Genomic DNA, 16,677 nt, shown 5'->3' on the forward strand with positions numbered 1-16,677 from the left:
CAATTTAGTTGCCGCATCAACCGGATCCTGGAGTCCCCCCGAGGGAACGCTCTCCTGGTCGGCGTGGGTGGAAGCGGGAAGCAGAGCCTGACCAGGCTGGCGGCCTTCATCAGCTCCCTGGAGCTTTTCCAGATCACGCTGAGGAAAGGGTACGGGATCCCTGACCTGAAGGTGGGTGACTCCTGGGGCTGAGGTGGAGCGGAAGGGAATAAAAAGCAGAACTTGCCCTGAAAACTTTGGGATCCCCAATTTAAGAAGGACAAGGAATTACCAGAGGGAGACAAAGATGCTGAGGGGTCTGGAGCATCTTTCTGATGAGGAAAGACTCAGTGAGAGTTGGGGCTGTTGAGCTGGAGAAGCTGAGAGGGATCTGATCAATGGATCAATATCTCAGGGTGGGTGTCAGAGGATGGACCAGACTCTGTTCAGTGGTGCCCAACGCCAGGGTGAGGGGCAACGGGCACAGACTGAAACACAGGAGGCTCCATCTGAACACGAGGAGAAACTTGTTTGCTGGGAGGTGCCAGAGCCTGGCCCAGGCTGCCCAGAGCAGGTGTGGAGTCTCCTTCTCTGAGACATTGAAACCCGCCTGGACCCACCTGTGTGATCTGCTCTGTGACCCTGCGTGAGCAGGGCTTGGACTGGGGGATCTGCAGAGGTCCCTTCAGCCCCCACCAGGCTGGGATCCTGTGATTCTGTCTTGTTGCGTGTTGAATGACGCCATTGTGAAGACAGTAAAAAGCTCCAGAGACTATATGGGACTGCAGAGAGGAGCAGTGCTTCCCAACACATCTGTGGGGTGCAGACAGGCCTGATGTCCCCTGCCAGCCCTCTGAGCTGGCCAGACCCAACAACATCCCAGCCCAAGGCTCAGAGTCAGCGCTGGGCTCCGATGATAAACCCCTGGTGTGGACATTCAGTTAATGCTTGTTCAAGAAACCGTATTTGACTATTATTTCTAATTAAACCAAGATGTGGTAATTAGCTCATCTGTGAGGTGCCTGTTGTGGAGTGATTTGGAGGTGGAAAAGGAGCAGGAGAGAGCAGGAGGAGAGTTCCAAAGTCGTATCCAGTCCTTCCACCAGGATTTTGTATGAGGGAGGGACTGAGGGGATGGTGGATGGTTCACTATAGAGAACAGGTGCCTGTGCTTATATCTATGCGCAGGCTAGTGAGCACAGAAGTTACAAATCAACATTGTAAAATATCGTTGAAATGATTTTCAAGTATTTTAGCTGCTGGCAAAAGGATTCTCATCAGAAATGTTGTAAAAATCACAACCTCAGTAACTTCACGCCATTCTGCTCGGGAGATGCGATGGCCAATGAACCCTTGCCTTCCTTCCCCATCAGAGGCAGGGCCTGATGACCTGTAGTTGTGTACAGGTTGTTTTTGTCATGTTTTTGTCACGTCACACAAGCCTGATCCTCCATCCATTGGGTATTTTCAACTTTCCTCTGTGTTCTTCAGCCCCACTCGTACAATTTTCTAGCTCCTACCTGCCTATTCATTGAGAAAACCTGTGCTCCCATCTAGGAATATAGCTTGAAACCAGCATTAATAAACTTGTTTTCAAAGCATGTCTTTACTTCTGTCTGTGGAGGTGGAAGATAATTTGATGTTCCCTTCACTCTCTATTCATTTTCAAAGAGTTTATGAAATATGGAGTCATCTTTTTTTCTTAGATATGGAAGAGCAGGATGGTGACAGATTACCCTGTCTGGCATTGGCCCCTCGTGCTGTTATAATTGATCTAATTCAAATTTCCAGTGATGGAAGTAACAAATGATTCTTTTTGAGGGAGCGTGTGTATTTGCTGAATTTCTAAGAAAGTTTCTGGAACACAGGCCAGTAAATTCCTTCAGTGTCTCCCGCATGCCTTGTATCCTGCTTGGAGGGGCAGGAAGGAAATGATGGAGTTTGAGCGGGATGATGGCGTTTTTCCCATCTCATGAACAACTTGGATTTCAAGAAGTTGGTGTCCTTCATCAGGAGGACACTGTGTCCTTCATCAGGACACTGTCCCCTTTGAGGTGAAACAGCTTTTCCATATGAGCAGTTTCTCTGTCAGCATCACTGCACTGAGTGGGACACTGAAGGGCGAGTCCCTGCTCAGACTCTGGAAAGGAATAAAACTGAAAACATCCCTGTTTGCACAAGGTGTCCTTCTCCTTTCTTCACAAGCAGAAAGAAATGTGTTGCAGCACCTCAGAAAAAAAAAAAGAAAATTCAGGTATAGTTGTGAAATCAGAGAAATCTACAGCATGGGGACACCAAGGTCCAACATTTTCAGTGGCTGCTGTCCCTCCCAGTCCCTGTGGTGCTTTAATGTCCCCGTATAGTGACTTATTGTGCCCACAGTAAGCCTTTCTGAACTCCCAGGGCAGCCTCCACAACCAGGGACTGCACTGATGTCTTTAGCCACATCCATTGACCTCCAGGTGTTCCAGCTACAAGCATTTCCCTGTGTGTAGCGGTGCTGGCCAGGGCTTCTTTCTCTTTTTTTTTGTGTTACACAGACCTGGCCGTAACGTCAAGTCTTACTGGGTAAAGTCTTACAATGATGACAGCGATAGACTCCCCCATATAACCTGGCAGACTCAGCCATGAAGATGGAGAGTGGCCAAAGTGCAGTTTCACGCTAATTAATTGCCATTGCTTTATTCTTGGTTAATGGGAAGATTCTGAAATATCCTGCTTGTAGATGTGGTACCTACCTGAGTTTTGCAGAATGGAGGTGCACCCCCTAAGTCCTCTTGCTTTTCAACGTCCAGGCAGACCTGGCAAACCTGTACCTGAAAGCCGGTGTGAAGAACATAGGCATCGTGTTCCTGATGACCGACGCTCAAGTGGCAGATGAGCAGTTCTTGGTGCTGGTGAATGACTTCTTAGCATCAGGTACCTCTGTCATTGCTTGATTTCCCCTTTCCCCCTTCTCAGTGTGGTTGTGCTCATGGTAGCATCTGTGGTTTTAGAATATACAGAAGGGCAATATATGAAGTGAGCTAGAAGATATGTGGGTTAAGTTCTGGACTAAAAGCCATGATAAGGTCTCCTTTGTGAGGATGTACTCCATCATCTGATAGTTTTTCTTTCTCTGATGTTGTGTACCTAGTTTTTCCATACTTCATGGTATACTCTCTACAGTTAAGAGACGTGTCTGTTGTGACATTGCAGCTGAGGACAGAGCCCAAGGAATGTATCAACAGATGAAGAGTTTGACCTGTGGATCTCATGCATCCACACTCTAGTTACCTAATAAGGTTTTTCCTGGCTGGAATATTTGACTGCAAGTTGGTGGATGGTACAAAGCCACCAAATGACCGTGTCTGTGTGCGTCACCTAGCTGCTTGTCCCATTGCAGTCCTTTTCCTCTTTGTTTTTCCATTAAAGTTTTTGAGTTGTTGCTTGCCCAAACAATTGCAGAATAGCCAGCCTACACACAGATGCTCTGTTTCGCTGCAGAACATGGCATGAGTATGTGTGGTGGAGCACTCCCCATGCAGGGCGCACTGCAGCTACAGCGCACATGGGAGCGTGCGGCTGTGTCACCGTGACCGCAGGGGGTAACCCAGCCTGGGCATATTCCCCAGAGTCCCTGGAAAATCACTGCTACCAACTGCATGATGCTTTTTTCCTTATTTATGAGTCAGGAGTGGGAAGACTCCAGCTGGTTCGGGTGACCTCTGTGCATGGTGAGGACTGGAGAGTTGAAAGCACAGGGAAGCGATAGTTTGTGCGAAACTCCAGAGTTGACATATGTGGCTGTAAATTGGCCAGATGGTTTGAGCAGCAAACAATCTCTGCCTGTGATGAATTTGTAATCAGGAGTAAAGACAGGGGTTGTTGTGGAGGCTGGTGAGTAGCTCCTGTCACCTGTGTAGATGGCACAAATATCTCATGACATGAAGTGAAGCTCTGCAGTGTCCTGCAGCAAGGGGCAGGCCAAGCAGCCTGGTTTGGGATGTCCAGGTCATTTTGCGGTGGTTCAGAAAGGTGTCACATTTTCCTGTAGCTGCTATGTGGGGAAGAGGGGACAGATCAGAAGTCCTCACTCAGGGTCTGGGGAGGCAGCTCAGAATTGTGGCTGGACTGAGGACTGAGGAAGGGACCATGGGAGGGACCATGACAAGTGTAACAAGGGCAAGTGCCAGATTTTGCACCTGGGACACAGCAACCCTGGCTGTACAGACAGACTGGGGGACGAGATGCTGGAGAGCAGCTCCATGGAGAGCTCTGGGGGTTCTGGTCAGTGGCAAGTTGAACATGAACCAACAGTGTCCCTGGAGCCAAGAGGGCCCCGTGTCCTGGTGCATCCAGCACGGCACGGCCAGCCGAGCAGGGAGGGGATTGTCCCGCTCTGCTCTGTGCTGGGGCGGCCTCACCTGCAGCATTCACTGTGTGCAGGGCTGGGGACACAGGAGAAAAGGAGATAAAGCTACTGGAGGGTGTCCAGAGGGACATGAAGCTGGTGAAGGTTTGGAGGGGAAACCGTATGAGGAGCGGCTGAAGTCCCTGGGTTTGTTCAGCTGGAGCAGAGCAGACTGAGGGCAGAGCTCATGGGGCTGCAGGTTCCTCAGCAGAAGCAGGAGGGGCAGGGCTGAGCTCTTCTCTGTGACAGTGACAGAACCCAGGGAATGGCAGAAGATGTGCCAGGGAGGGTCAGTGGGACATGAGGAAAAGGTTCTTCACCCAGAGGTGCTGGACACTGAACAGGCTCCCAGGGCGATGTCACGGCCCCAGCCTGACAGTGTTCAAGGAGAGACTGGACAGCGTCCTCAGACACACGGTGTGAACTGTGGGGTTGTCATTGCAGGGACAGGAGTTGGACTCCATGATCCTTGGGGGTCCTGTCCATGTCAGGACGTTCTATGGTTCTATGACCTCCCAAAACGTGACCTAGTGCCACCCAGCTGGTGCTGCCTGAGGGCTCTGGCTGCTTCCCGCTCTCTGCAGGCTTGTTTTTCTTACTTGTTTCACTTCTTTCCATCACCTAAGGAGCTAGAACAGAATATATATTTTAGACTCTCTTATAAACAAGCAGATATCTGATTAGTGTATTTTCCTAAGTAATTAGTGCTCATATTGACAGTATCTCACTCAATAATAATGATTTCAATCAAATCAGAAGCCAGAAGGGAAGTGAATAGGTGATAAATTAAGTAACCAGAAAAAAAAAGAAAAATTGGCTGGTTATGTTTTTGGCAATCAGTTGCATAACTATTAACTTTAAAAAGTTTTTAAAAGATTTCTGACTTTTAAAATGTTTTGGTGATGTGGGAGTTATTTTACCAGCACTGGCAATGGCATTGAACAGCTGCAGGAACGGTACAGGTAACTAATTGATTTGCAAAACTGAAATTATTTCATTATTGTGTATAGCATATGAGGTATTTGCGATTTTTTTTTGTAATCTAATCAGCACTGTCGATCTGACAAAAATGGACTTTCTGTACTTTGGCTTTATTCTGTGTTTGTTTAGCTCATACTTTTATGAGAAATGTTGCTCTCACAAGGGCTTATTTTTTAGCAGAATGATGTTCTGTGCCACTTTGCTGCTGCTGGGGCCTATGGGCGCCTGGCACAACGATTTTTCTCAAGGAAGGGTTTTCCCCAAGGCCCTGAAGAGGGAGGCACCTGCTTCACTTTGCTCTGCGACTGCAACAAAATCCAGACCAGTAAACCCAAACCTGCCTTCTTCTCAGGTGAAATCCCTGATCTCTTCCCCGATGATGAAGTAGAAAACATAATCAACAGCGTGAGGAATGAAGTCAAAGGCCGAGGGCTGGTGGACTCCAGGGAGACTTGCTGGAAGTTTTTTATAGAGCGTGTTCGACGGCAGCTGAAGGTGAGACAGGCTGGGGGAGTTCAGGTCTTCGCCATCTGCCTTGGTGCAGGAGCATGGGGTGAAGATGCTTTGGGCTGCCTGGTAGGAAGGTCAGACCGCAGCCTGAAAGGCTTTTCTGCCTGTTCATGATGAGAACTGTGATGCACTCAGCAAGTAGTACTGAAGTGCAGGAAATGCTCTCTGTTGCCATCACTTCTTGGGTGTTAGAAAGCACTATGGAAGTTGAGAACGTTCTCTTTCAAGAGCTGAGCAGGACCAGCCGCTCCCTTTTCAAAGCCGGGCACAGGGGTGCATCAGGACGAGGTCTTGCTGCTTGAAAGAGCTGCTGAAGGGATCAGTGTTCATGTTGTTGGGGTTCCATTGCCAGAAGAAATGAAGTATTATGTTAAAAACAGAGTGCTGGAAACTGAGTGGCATGCAATGTGCCTACAGGATTTCTTCCAGCACAGCCCATAATCCAGCATAGAAAGGCCTTATGAATATGTCCAAAAGATCCCAGAACAGTTTCAGGACTATTTCCCATGTGTGCTCAGCTCACGGGGAAAGCACAGTGAGGCGCACAGGAGAGTGAGACTGTTCCAGAAGGTGTTTACCCCTCTGCAGCGCTGTTCACTGCTGCCGGCACAGGGCCAGGAGCTGGGGAGGGCAAAGAGAGAAGCCTTGATCTTTGCTCAATGAAAGCATGTCCTCCTCCTTACTGCTCCGTTTGTGTTGGTGGGACACGGTCACTGAGATAGGGTGGCCCGTTGCTTTTTTGATGTGGGAAGGTACATGTTTAGGATGGGGAACAACTGGAAAATTAATTTTTGAGGGAAAATTTGAGGACCATGCCACAGTGTAGGTGCCCAAGGAGAGGGAATGCAGTCCTGCTCTTTCCCTCTCTGGGTGTAGAGGGGATTTTCTGATGAGTCCTGATGCTGTTTTGTGACTTTTCAGCATCTTGGTTGTCTTCTGCCTCCCGTCCCCTCATGGATCTATTCCTGTTATTGTGGTGCACTGGAAGGGCAGTGTGAATATGATTTACTTGAGGCTGATCCCTTCTCTTTTTTCTACCCTTCTCCTTAACCGTGTGTTACAGCAGATGGATGGGGTCAGCTAGGAAGTATTATTTATGCTTATAAATATCTCCAGGGTGGGTGTCAGAGGATGGACAGTGGTGCCCAGCGCCAGGGTGAGGGGCAACAGGCACAGACTGAAACACAGGAGGCTCCATCTGAACATGAGCAGAAACTTGTTTGCTGGGAGGTGCCAGAGCCTGGCCCAGGCTGCCCAGAGCGGGTGTGGAGTCTCCTTCTGTGAGACATTGAAACCCGCCTGGACCCACCTGTGTGATCTGCTCTGTGACCCTGCGTGAGCAGGGCTTGGACTGGGGGATCTGCAGAGGTCCCTTCAGCCCAATCGTCTGGGATCCTGTGAAGAGGCTTTTGTACATGGACAGCTTCCTGAAACTTGCCTGGCCCTGACAGAAAAACGTAGAGGTGCCCAAGGCATATGCTTGAAGGTGCAGGAAGGATTTCTGTGTGTCTGTCCCCATGCGCAGTGGCCATGGCAGAGGAGCAGGAGCTCTAAGTTCAGCTACCTCTTCTGAAATGGAAACTAAAGTGGGTTTGTTACAGGCAGTTCTTTTGTGGCTTCTAAAAAACAGATCATGATGGAGGTGTTGACCCACTATAGCGACATCTGAGCTAACAGCAGCCTGTCCTATGACACTTGCTAAGGTACCAGCCAGGGCTAACAAGTGGGAGAGGGATGATGCACTGAGTGAGATACACTGCTTCCCAAGCTGGTCCTTGCTCACATGTTGCTACTTCATTGCATGGTGGCATCTTGTCCATGTCCTTCTTTGTGGCCAATTAACAAAGCTTATATGGATTTATGAGCCACAGCGGGCTCACAGGAAAAGGGCTGTGATGAACAGTAGTGGTAGGTTTTGGTTCTTGGGTCTTATCTTGCTGTTAAAGCTGGTTGTGAGGCAACAAAGAGGAAAGGTACTTTGCCTTGTCCTGACTTTACGTCCTTCCAGAAGGAGTTTCCTGCTGGCAAAGGCAGAGCTTGTGCTGCCAAGAGGAGCTGTGGGCCAAGCGGCTGTGGGGCAGGAGGCTCCCAGCCTGCAGGAAAGGCAGGGGATGAGGGAAGGGATAAGGCTGGAGGAAGGAGAAATGGTGCAGGGCAGAGGGGATGCTGGGCAAGGGAGTAACAGCCCCTTGACCAGGCCCCAGAATAATGCAAAGAGAGACCCCCAGGGGCCCACATACACTGCACAATTTGCTGCAACTCAGAAACTTTTAGCAGCTGGACTGAAATAAAAGCCTGAAAACCAAAGGACCTGCTGCACAAAAATGCAATGAGTAGGGAAAATATATTCATAAATGCTTTTATTTCTGTTCTGCTTTGTTTTGAGGTTTCTCTATTCAAAAAATGTCTCACTCTGATAAAAGCAGATTTTGAGTTTGAGCCACCTCGACTCTTTTCAATGCTGCTTTTGGGGAAACAGCCCAGGTGGGCCTGTGGTCCTGCCAGGAGAATTTAGATCCATTCACTTTAATTCCTGGTTGCACCACTTGAATACAGATGCCAGTTCCCTGCTGGGCAAAGCTTTGTTTCACTGCTGAAGCAGGGAAGGGTGGTTTTATTAAAACCCAGCTTCAAGCTTGAAAGTGTGCCAGGCTTCTGCTTTTGACCATGGCAATGTTTAACACCACTGCTTGTCTTTATTGCAGAGAAAAAATGTGTTCACTGCCACATTACCTTTTTTTCCATGCCAGGCTTGCTGGCCTGAAGTGCAAGGGCTCAAGGACTGAGGTTGCTGTAACCTCAGCTGGTGCTGTGAGATCTTCCATTCATGGAATCCCAGCCTGGTGGGGGCTGAAGGGCCCTCTGCAGATCCCCCAGTCCAAGCCCTGCTCACGCAGGGTCCCAGAGCAGATCACACAGGTGGGTCCAGGCGGGTTTCAATGTCTCAGAGGAGACTCCACACCCGCTCTGGGAAGCCTGGGCCAGGCTCTGGCACCTCCCAGCAAACAAGTTTCTGCTCATGTTCAGATGGAGCCTCCTGTGTTTCAGTCTGTGCCTGTTGGAAGTGGATGGAAGAGCCTGAGCTGGGCTGTGCAGCTGGAACCCCATGCCTGCTCCTGGCTGTGTCTTCTCACATTCTCCTTCCCTGGGCTCTGCAGGTTGTGCTGTGTTTTTCGCCCGTGGGCAGCAAGCTCCGTGTCCGCAGCAGGAGGTTCCCTGCCATCATCAGCTGCACGGCCATAGACTGGTTCCAGGAGTGGCCGCAGGAGGCCCTCGAGTCTGTCAGCCTCCGCTTTCTGCAAGAAACAGAGACCGTGGAGGTGAGCACCTCACCCACTGGCATCTGGGGCTGCCATGGCCGTGCCTGGGTTTGGGTTCCTCTGCGGGGGGTGCTGGTGGCAGCCAGGTATGACATGTCCCTCTGCTTGGTGCAAGCAGTGCCTCTCGCGATGGGGACAGCACTGCAGGGACAGCACTCACCCAGGACATCTGGGTGACCGTTCAGAGAGGAATTGCTGGTAACTCTCTACTGCTTTAGGATGAGAGAAAATGGCCTCAAGTTGTGCCAGGGAAGGTTCAGGTTGGATATTAACTAAGGTTTCTTCCCCAAAGGGCTGTCGGGCATTGGAACAGGCTGCCCAGGGCAGTGATGGAGTCACCATCCTTGTGGAGGGGTTAGACAGAGATTAAGTTCTTAGGGCCATGATTTAATACCAGAGTTAAGTTATCATTACACTTGATGTTCTCAAGTGTCTCTTCCAACCAAAATGTTTCTATGATGCTAATTAACTTAAGCAAAGCAGGTTTTTCAGAGAGGGGCACAGCCCTCAGCTGAAGCATGGCCGTGGGCACCATGTTGTGTTTGTTCACTGATAGCACTGCCAGACACACCACTGCTTTGCAAGCAAGAGCGGCAGCTTACAAATCGGTGCAGGAAATAACCTAATGCTTATGGTTATTGCAGGGAACATGGGCTTTGCTCTCCACAGGCGTGTCTGAGCGCCTGTAATTCTCAAGGGCAAAATTATGTCAAGTTCTCATTGATGACAACCTGCTGCTAGACTAAAAGAGATTCAGTTATGTTTATTTAGCTTTTCTGGGCAGGATTTTTGGAGAATAAAGTCTACAATGTTTCTTTTTATGTGTGTGCTTTCCCTATTTGTAGAGGAGAAAAGCCCAAATTTATGCTTGAAAGGCTGTTATTTTATAGAGCTTAATGCTAGAAAAATTGCTTGGAATAAGATAAAATATGAGATAAAAAGATATAAAAAGAGGTATACAGTACATGAACAGACAAAGTTATTTTAGAGATAACAAATGAAAAGGGATCAACTTAGATGTTCCAGCCTGGATTTTGCTGCAGCAGAATAAAATGTTAATAAATTCCTTTGTATATGGCACAGATCTGCACTACATATAGTTGTTCAGTTTGAAATATTTTCTCCTTGTCTTCTCATCTTACTTTTAGGATTCAGTGAAAGATTCAATAAGCAAATTCATGGCCTATGTCCACACAAGTGTCAACGAGATTTCGCGATTGTATCTGAGCAATGAGCGACGATATAACTACACCACTCCAAAGTCCTTCCTTGAGCAAATCAAACTCTATCAGAATTTGCTACTGAAGAAGGGCAAGGATTTAAAAGCAAAAATGGAGCGGCTGGAGAATGGCCTGGAGAAGCTCAAGAGCACATCTGCACAGGTAAGCAAACCCGTGGGGTTAAAAGCTGATGGGTTTTCGTGTTTCTCTGTTAGAGGCATCTCCTCATCCTGGTTTGAAGGAGAACTTTACCGGCTGGAACTGTGCAGAGTGTAAAATTTGCACTAGATCCTGGCTCTAGTCTGGTGTGAACTGGTTCTTTGAGGAGCAGGAGTTGTGTCTGTACTGGAAAGGAGAAGGGGAGGGATGTATATTCAGTCCCTGCTGCTGGGGTGGTGCCAGTCCCTGGTGACAGATCACAGGAACTGAAATGAGATAGGGATCCAACTGGCTATGTACATCTTTTAATTATTATCTTTCAGTTGTGACAAAATACCTTATAAAATAGAGGGAGATCAGTGATTTTTGGAGTAGCATCCAGGGGATCTACAATGACTTCAGCAAGAATCCTTTTAAAATATAGCTGATGGTCATTTTTCCTTGCATTATGCTGTCCATCTTTGAGGGAAACTACTGCGTGTCTGAAATGTAGACCAGCCATCCCCAAATCGCCCTGCTAAGGACCAGCACTGGCACTCTTGTGCAGTAAAGACTAGATGTTGTTCTGAGTATTTCACAAACCCCTCTGTAGTGACTCAAACTGCCTTTCAGAGCTTTGCTGTCTACACCAGTTGCTAGCTCCCGTTTTTCTCTCCATTTCATATTCTATTAACTGTTTCAAATGTTCACTTACAAGCTTCTGCTGTGGCAAATGGACCTCTCCTGAAGCTGCTCTGAGGAAATGCAGGGGGTTGGTGGGAATGAAGGACTAGCGGGTTCACTCCCTTCTGCCTATGTGCTCTGACAGTGTTATAGCAAGTCATTTACCCTTCCGCTATTACATGTGCTTGGCTGAAAGAGGGTTTTGTCAGAACATTTTCTGTTCTCAGGGGCTGTGCTGAGGGCTGAATTTACATCAGCTGTTGAGTGCTGGTGGGTTTTAATCCCTCACTTGTTTTGTTGTGGCCACGTAAACCCCTAAAGCTCCCATTCATGTCTATATCCAGCACATCATTTTTGGGCAGAAGCTCACAAGCCATATCTGCTATCAGTGAAGCCTCCCACTTCAGTTTCCTGCAATCCCCAAAGATGTGGAGCTGAACAAGAAGCTGCTGCTGAGTTTGCTGAATGAAGGGATTACATGCTCCTGAAGGCTGGAGTCATCTGGATTTACAGTTGCGTCTTTGCCCAGGTGAAAACAGCATTGTAGTGCTTGGGCAGCAGGAGGTGACAATGACTGAAGCGCACAAAGAGACTTCTAAGAAACCGCCCTCCACTTGAAGCTGATGCCGAATGTCAATAGCTTCAGTTTATATGATTGCAAATCTTGCTCTCTCTTCTGGTATAAAAATGGAATTATCAACAAAAGCAAGTGTCTGACTTCCCTTCTAGTAAGTACTTTTATGTAGGTAAAGATGTATTGAAGGAGCATTAAGTAATCCTTTATGCGCCTGACCTCAGGACAGGGAAAAACTCCATGGTCTGCACAGAGCCTGTGGAAATTAATCGATACGGTGCTTTTAGAAAGAGACTTTCTGTCTTGGAGTGAGAGCCAGTGTGAGCTGCCCCACCATGTGAGCGCTCCAGCCTGTTGCTGAAAGTGCTCCTACCTTATGCGTCTGAGTAGCTGCTTGGTGGAGCTGCTACCACTGCTGTGCCTCGAGGCTGCCAGCTGAATGGGGGATCCCTTCTCAAGCTCATTTGACATCACGAATTGGAACAGAAGTGTGATGGGAGCGGCTGAGGGACCTGGGGGGTTCAGCTGGAGAACAGGAGCTGAGGGGAGACCTTCTGATCTCTGAACTGCCTGAAAGGAGCTCGGAGCCAGGGGGGGTCAGGCTCTGCTCCCCAGGAACAAGCGCCAGGAGCAGAGGAAACGGCCTCAAGTTGCGCCAGGGGAGGTTGAGGTTGGATGTGGGGAACAATTTCTTCCCCAAAGGGCTGTGGGGCATTGGAACAGGCTGCCCAGGGCAGTGCTGGAGTCACCATCCCTGGAGGGGTGGACAGACGTGGAGATGAGGTTCTTACGGATGTGAGTTAGTGCCAGTGTAGGTTAAACAGTTGAACTTGGTGATCTTAAAGGTCTTTTCCAACCAAAATGATTCTATGATTCCACAATGTAAAGTCCCTCAAGCCTTGGGCGTCTGACAAGGGCTGTATGTGTCAGCAGATCACAATCATGATGTTTGTGGTGTGAAAAATGCCCTTAGTGCCACAAGTCTGTAGGACCTGATGGTTGTAAGGGAACTGATGGGCATCTTCTTCTGCCGTGTGTGTGCGGGGTGCGGGGGGGAGGAGGTGTGTTGCAGGGTGTGCCTGGCAAGCAGGGGGTTCCTGGTGCACAGGACCTCCTCAAAACCTGCACGTGGCAAAATAACACCTGCTCTGCTCTGTAGGTGTCAAGGCTGAGAAGAGAAAGAAAGCGTAGCTGAATTGTAGTGCGTCATCGCCACTGCCAAACACATATGTACAGTGCATGCGTGCCTCTGTTAGAGGGGACGTGATGTGACACCAGATCTCGTGTTCAAAGAGAGGTGACAGCTGGGTGTATTTGGTTTTCTGATGAGAACAGCTTGCTGCAAGTGCCTGGCCTATGGTGAGGCTCCTGATTGCACAAAGGCAATCCCAGGAACAGCTGAAATGAAAGTTTCCACCTGCTTCCCATCAGATCATACTCAAAGCAGCATTTGCATTGCCCTGGCACCTCAGTCCTCTTTCCAGGCAGGGAGCAGGGCTGGGACAACCTCAGCAGCTCCATCTGCTGATGGGGTTTCTCCCCTGCTGGGTTCCTCACCGCTCGCAGGCTGCTCCACTGTGTGCACCACACACACCGACCCTGACCCAAGCAACCATGGGCAAAGGAGAGCAGCAAATCTTGCTAACAGCTAGAATACCACTTTTCTGTGCTACCGTGGCATTGCTTGCTTTGCCCACAGGCCCTCTGTGCTTTTGAGTGCTGCTCAGCCCCTCCGGAGTGTGACCCTGTGCTGCTGTGCAGGGCAGGAACAGGTTGGTGCATGTCTGTGCTCCCACATGTGTTTCTTCCCTCCAGGTGGATGAGCTGAAGGCCAGGCTGGCAGCCCAAGAAGTGGAGCTGAAGCAGAAGAATGAGGATGCTGACAAGCTGATCCGGGTGGTGGGAGTGGAGACGGAGAAAGTGAGCAGGGAAAAGGCGATTGCTGATGAGGAGGAGCAGAAAGTGGCACTGATCACCCAGGAGGTCGAGCAGAAACAGAAGGACTGCGAGGAGGACCTGGCCAAAGCTGAGCCTGCCCTGGAGGCTGCCCAGGCTGCTCTGAACACCCTTAACAAGGTAGGGTAAAGATTCCCCTGGGAATCCAGTATCTGCCGACTGCATTGGAGCAGGGGGAAATATCATCTGATGGCCCAAATTTTTGGGCGATGTATTCACCCTCCTCCAGCTTCCTCCCAGCTGGTGCATACTGGGTTCTTGGTGTAACTTAGAGTAGCAGCAAGGCTGCACCAAGTTGCCTTTTACTCATGTTTATGGAGAGCAGGAGGAACTGGAGGTGGGTGTTTCGTTTGCACCTCTTCTCCACTGTTGGCTGGCTCCACTGCTCGTTGGTTCTGCCCCACAAGGAAGGGAAGGTCACCTTAGAATCATAGATCCATAGAATCACAGGATGGTTTAGGTCGGAGGGACCTTCAAAGCTCCCCCAGTGCCACCCCTGCCATGAGCAGGGACACCTTCAACAGCTCAGGTTGCTCAGGTCATTCCCCAACTTATACTGGAACCTGGACGGACCTACAATTTATCTTGACTTGAAGTTCACACGGCATCCTGGAGCAGAAAACTCCTGCTGCACCCAGGGCAGAGGAGTGGCCAAGCACCTGGTGCAGCTGGAAAATCAGAATGAATCCCATGATTGCAGCAAGGCAAGGCTCTGTCATGCCTCAAACCATGGCTCAGTCATAGCCCTGTTGGGGGAGAGGAAAACAACTCTCCGTCATCAGGAATGGGTTTGCTGTTTAATTAGCTTTCAGAAAACATGGCTTTGCTGCAGAGATGTGTTGCTTTGGCTCTTGTTCCTGGAAGGGAAAGGACTGTACAAAGGGAAAATGTTTGTCTCCTTATTAGTTTTGGTTTCGTGCTGGAGCTGTAGAATATTTCATTAGGCAAAGATTAGGGAGATGCTGGGATTTTTCTCTAGGGACCTGTGAAGCTGCAGTAGCAGAGCACTGGAAGGCATGGTCTCCTTTACCTGCTGATCGGAGATGCGCCGGAGAGCTTGACCTGCTTACTAATGTGAATAATCTGCAATATTTGTGTGTGTATATACAGTTTCTCCCCAATTATCTGTCTTCTTTGGGCAGCACTGCTATATGCAACATTAATATGGAAAATAGTGAGAAAAACTGTCAAGTAGAATGCAGCAGTAAATATACATAGTTAGCTACCAAGAAGCTCAGTAAGTATGTGGATACATGGACATTTCTGTGCCAGTGTCACCTGCTAGTTTAAAAGAAGAACAACCATGTCTATTCAGACTTGTATAGTATATGCATAAAATAATTAAGGTAATAAGTATATGGACCATGATGGATGCCCAGCAGGTTATGACAGACCCAGCACAGAGCACCTGCAAAATCAAAAAAATGCAAAGCCAGATGTGACAGTGAGTTTGAAAACTTAGGAAATCAGGTTTTAGAGACAAAAATGCCCTTTATCTCTTGCAGTGCAATTTGTCTGCGGGCTGTTCCTCAGCACCTGCATCCCCTAAGGAGTGCAGGACATGGAACTCGGGGGATCTGATGTTTCGACATCCTCATCTCATTTTGGGAGGAGGGAAGGAGGAGATGAAGGCACAGCGACTCCGGGACTGCCTTCCCCTGCCCGTGGGTCTCTGCTTGGCACAAAGCACTTGCAAGAGGAGGCAGAGTTGTCTCTCTGGGCAGCCTGTGCCCGTGTGAGAAGGAGGATGGTGCTTGGCCAGTGCTGCTCAGTCTCCGCACAGGTTACAGAGAGCAGAAAACAGTGACAGTATCAAAAGCAACAAACTTGCCATGCAATTGCCTGCAAGGAATATCCCCCTGGAGATGGTCCAGAGACATCTGAGGATGCCATAGTGGTTCCTGAGGCAGGTGGCACTCGGTGTCAGTGTCCTGTCTGGTTTCCATCCTGGGGATACTCCAGTGTGCAGAAGAAGAATTTAGAGTGATATAAGGTTGTAGCATGGAGGGTGTTGATCTCTTCTCCTGAATAGCAAGCGATAGGATGAGAGGGAATGGCTTCAAGTTGCACGAGGGGAGGTTTAGATTGGATATCAGGAAAAATTTCTGAATGGAAAGGGTTGTCAAGCATTGGAACAGGCTGCCCAGGGCAGTGGTGGAGCCACCATCCCTGGAGGGGTGGAACAGATGCGGAGATGAGGTTCATAGGAACATGGATTAGTGCCAGAGTCAGGTCATGGGTTGAACTTGATGATCTTGAGGCTCTCTTCCAACCAAAATGATTCCATGATTCTGTGATTAAAATGCAACAGATTGATGCCATCAGGGAAAAGGGCAGAGCTCCTTTTACATGGTACTCAAGTTCATCAGCGTGGCGCTCACCATGGGCTTGACTTGTCCTCTTCCCGTGGCGCCAGAAACTCTCACAATAGGGAAGGAAACCAGGCACCCCATGCTGCCCAGGGCTTCCTCCATCTCCTGACCAGGACAGCATCATCCTCCCCTCCACCCAGGGCAGTGGCGTCCCCGTTCCTGTCATGCCGTGAAGTGTTCACTTCCTAGGGAAAGAACAACAGCACCCACTCAGCATCCCATTGCCAGCAAGATGCAGGCTGTGAAAGACAGGCTGCTTTGCCAGAGCCCCCCAAGCAGCACCCCCAGCACACGGGGGCTCCGGAGAGGCCACATCGTCCGTGCTGCTCCCGGCTGAGCTGAGCTGGGTGCTGGGGACACAGGAGGGAATGTCGGGCTGCTCGCCTGTGCTCACGGTTGGCTCCGTGTCATCGAGCATGTTAATTAGAGACGTTTCACACTGGAAATGCACACAGCTCCCAAGGGCCTGTTTCTGCCAGCTCGATGATTAAGAAAAGCTCAAAGCAAACGAAGACACATTTAGGAATAGATTCATGGCAGATACCTTTAT

The 16,677-nt window shown here is 49.2% G+C and overlaps 1 protein-coding gene across 1 annotated transcript in view; it reads left to right on the forward strand.

Moving 5' to 3' along the window:
• The window catches only part of LOC136115767 (dynein axonemal heavy chain 9-like), a gene marked incomplete at its 5' end in the record, with an annotated part of 46,342 nt that overhangs the window by 19,728 nt on the left and 9,937 nt on the right, over positions 1-16,677 (forward strand). The window contains 6 exons of the mRNA XM_071813686.1: positions 9-171; positions 2,775-2,898; positions 5,706-5,848; positions 9,022-9,183; positions 10,332-10,565; positions 13,615-13,875. Of these exons, the coding sequence (XP_071669787.1) occupies positions 9-171; positions 2,775-2,898; positions 5,706-5,848; positions 9,022-9,183; positions 10,332-10,565; positions 13,615-13,875 (1,087 nt within the window). The remainder of the gene's footprint in view (positions 1-8; positions 172-2,774; positions 2,899-5,705; positions 5,849-9,021; positions 9,184-10,331; positions 10,566-13,614; positions 13,876-16,677) is intronic.

This window comes from Patagioenas fasciata, chromosome 12, assembly GCF_037038585.1.
Source record: "Patagioenas fasciata isolate bPatFas1 chromosome 12, bPatFas1.hap1, whole genome shotgun sequence".
NCBI lineage: Eukaryota > Metazoa > Chordata > Aves > Columbiformes > Columbidae > Patagioenas > Patagioenas fasciata.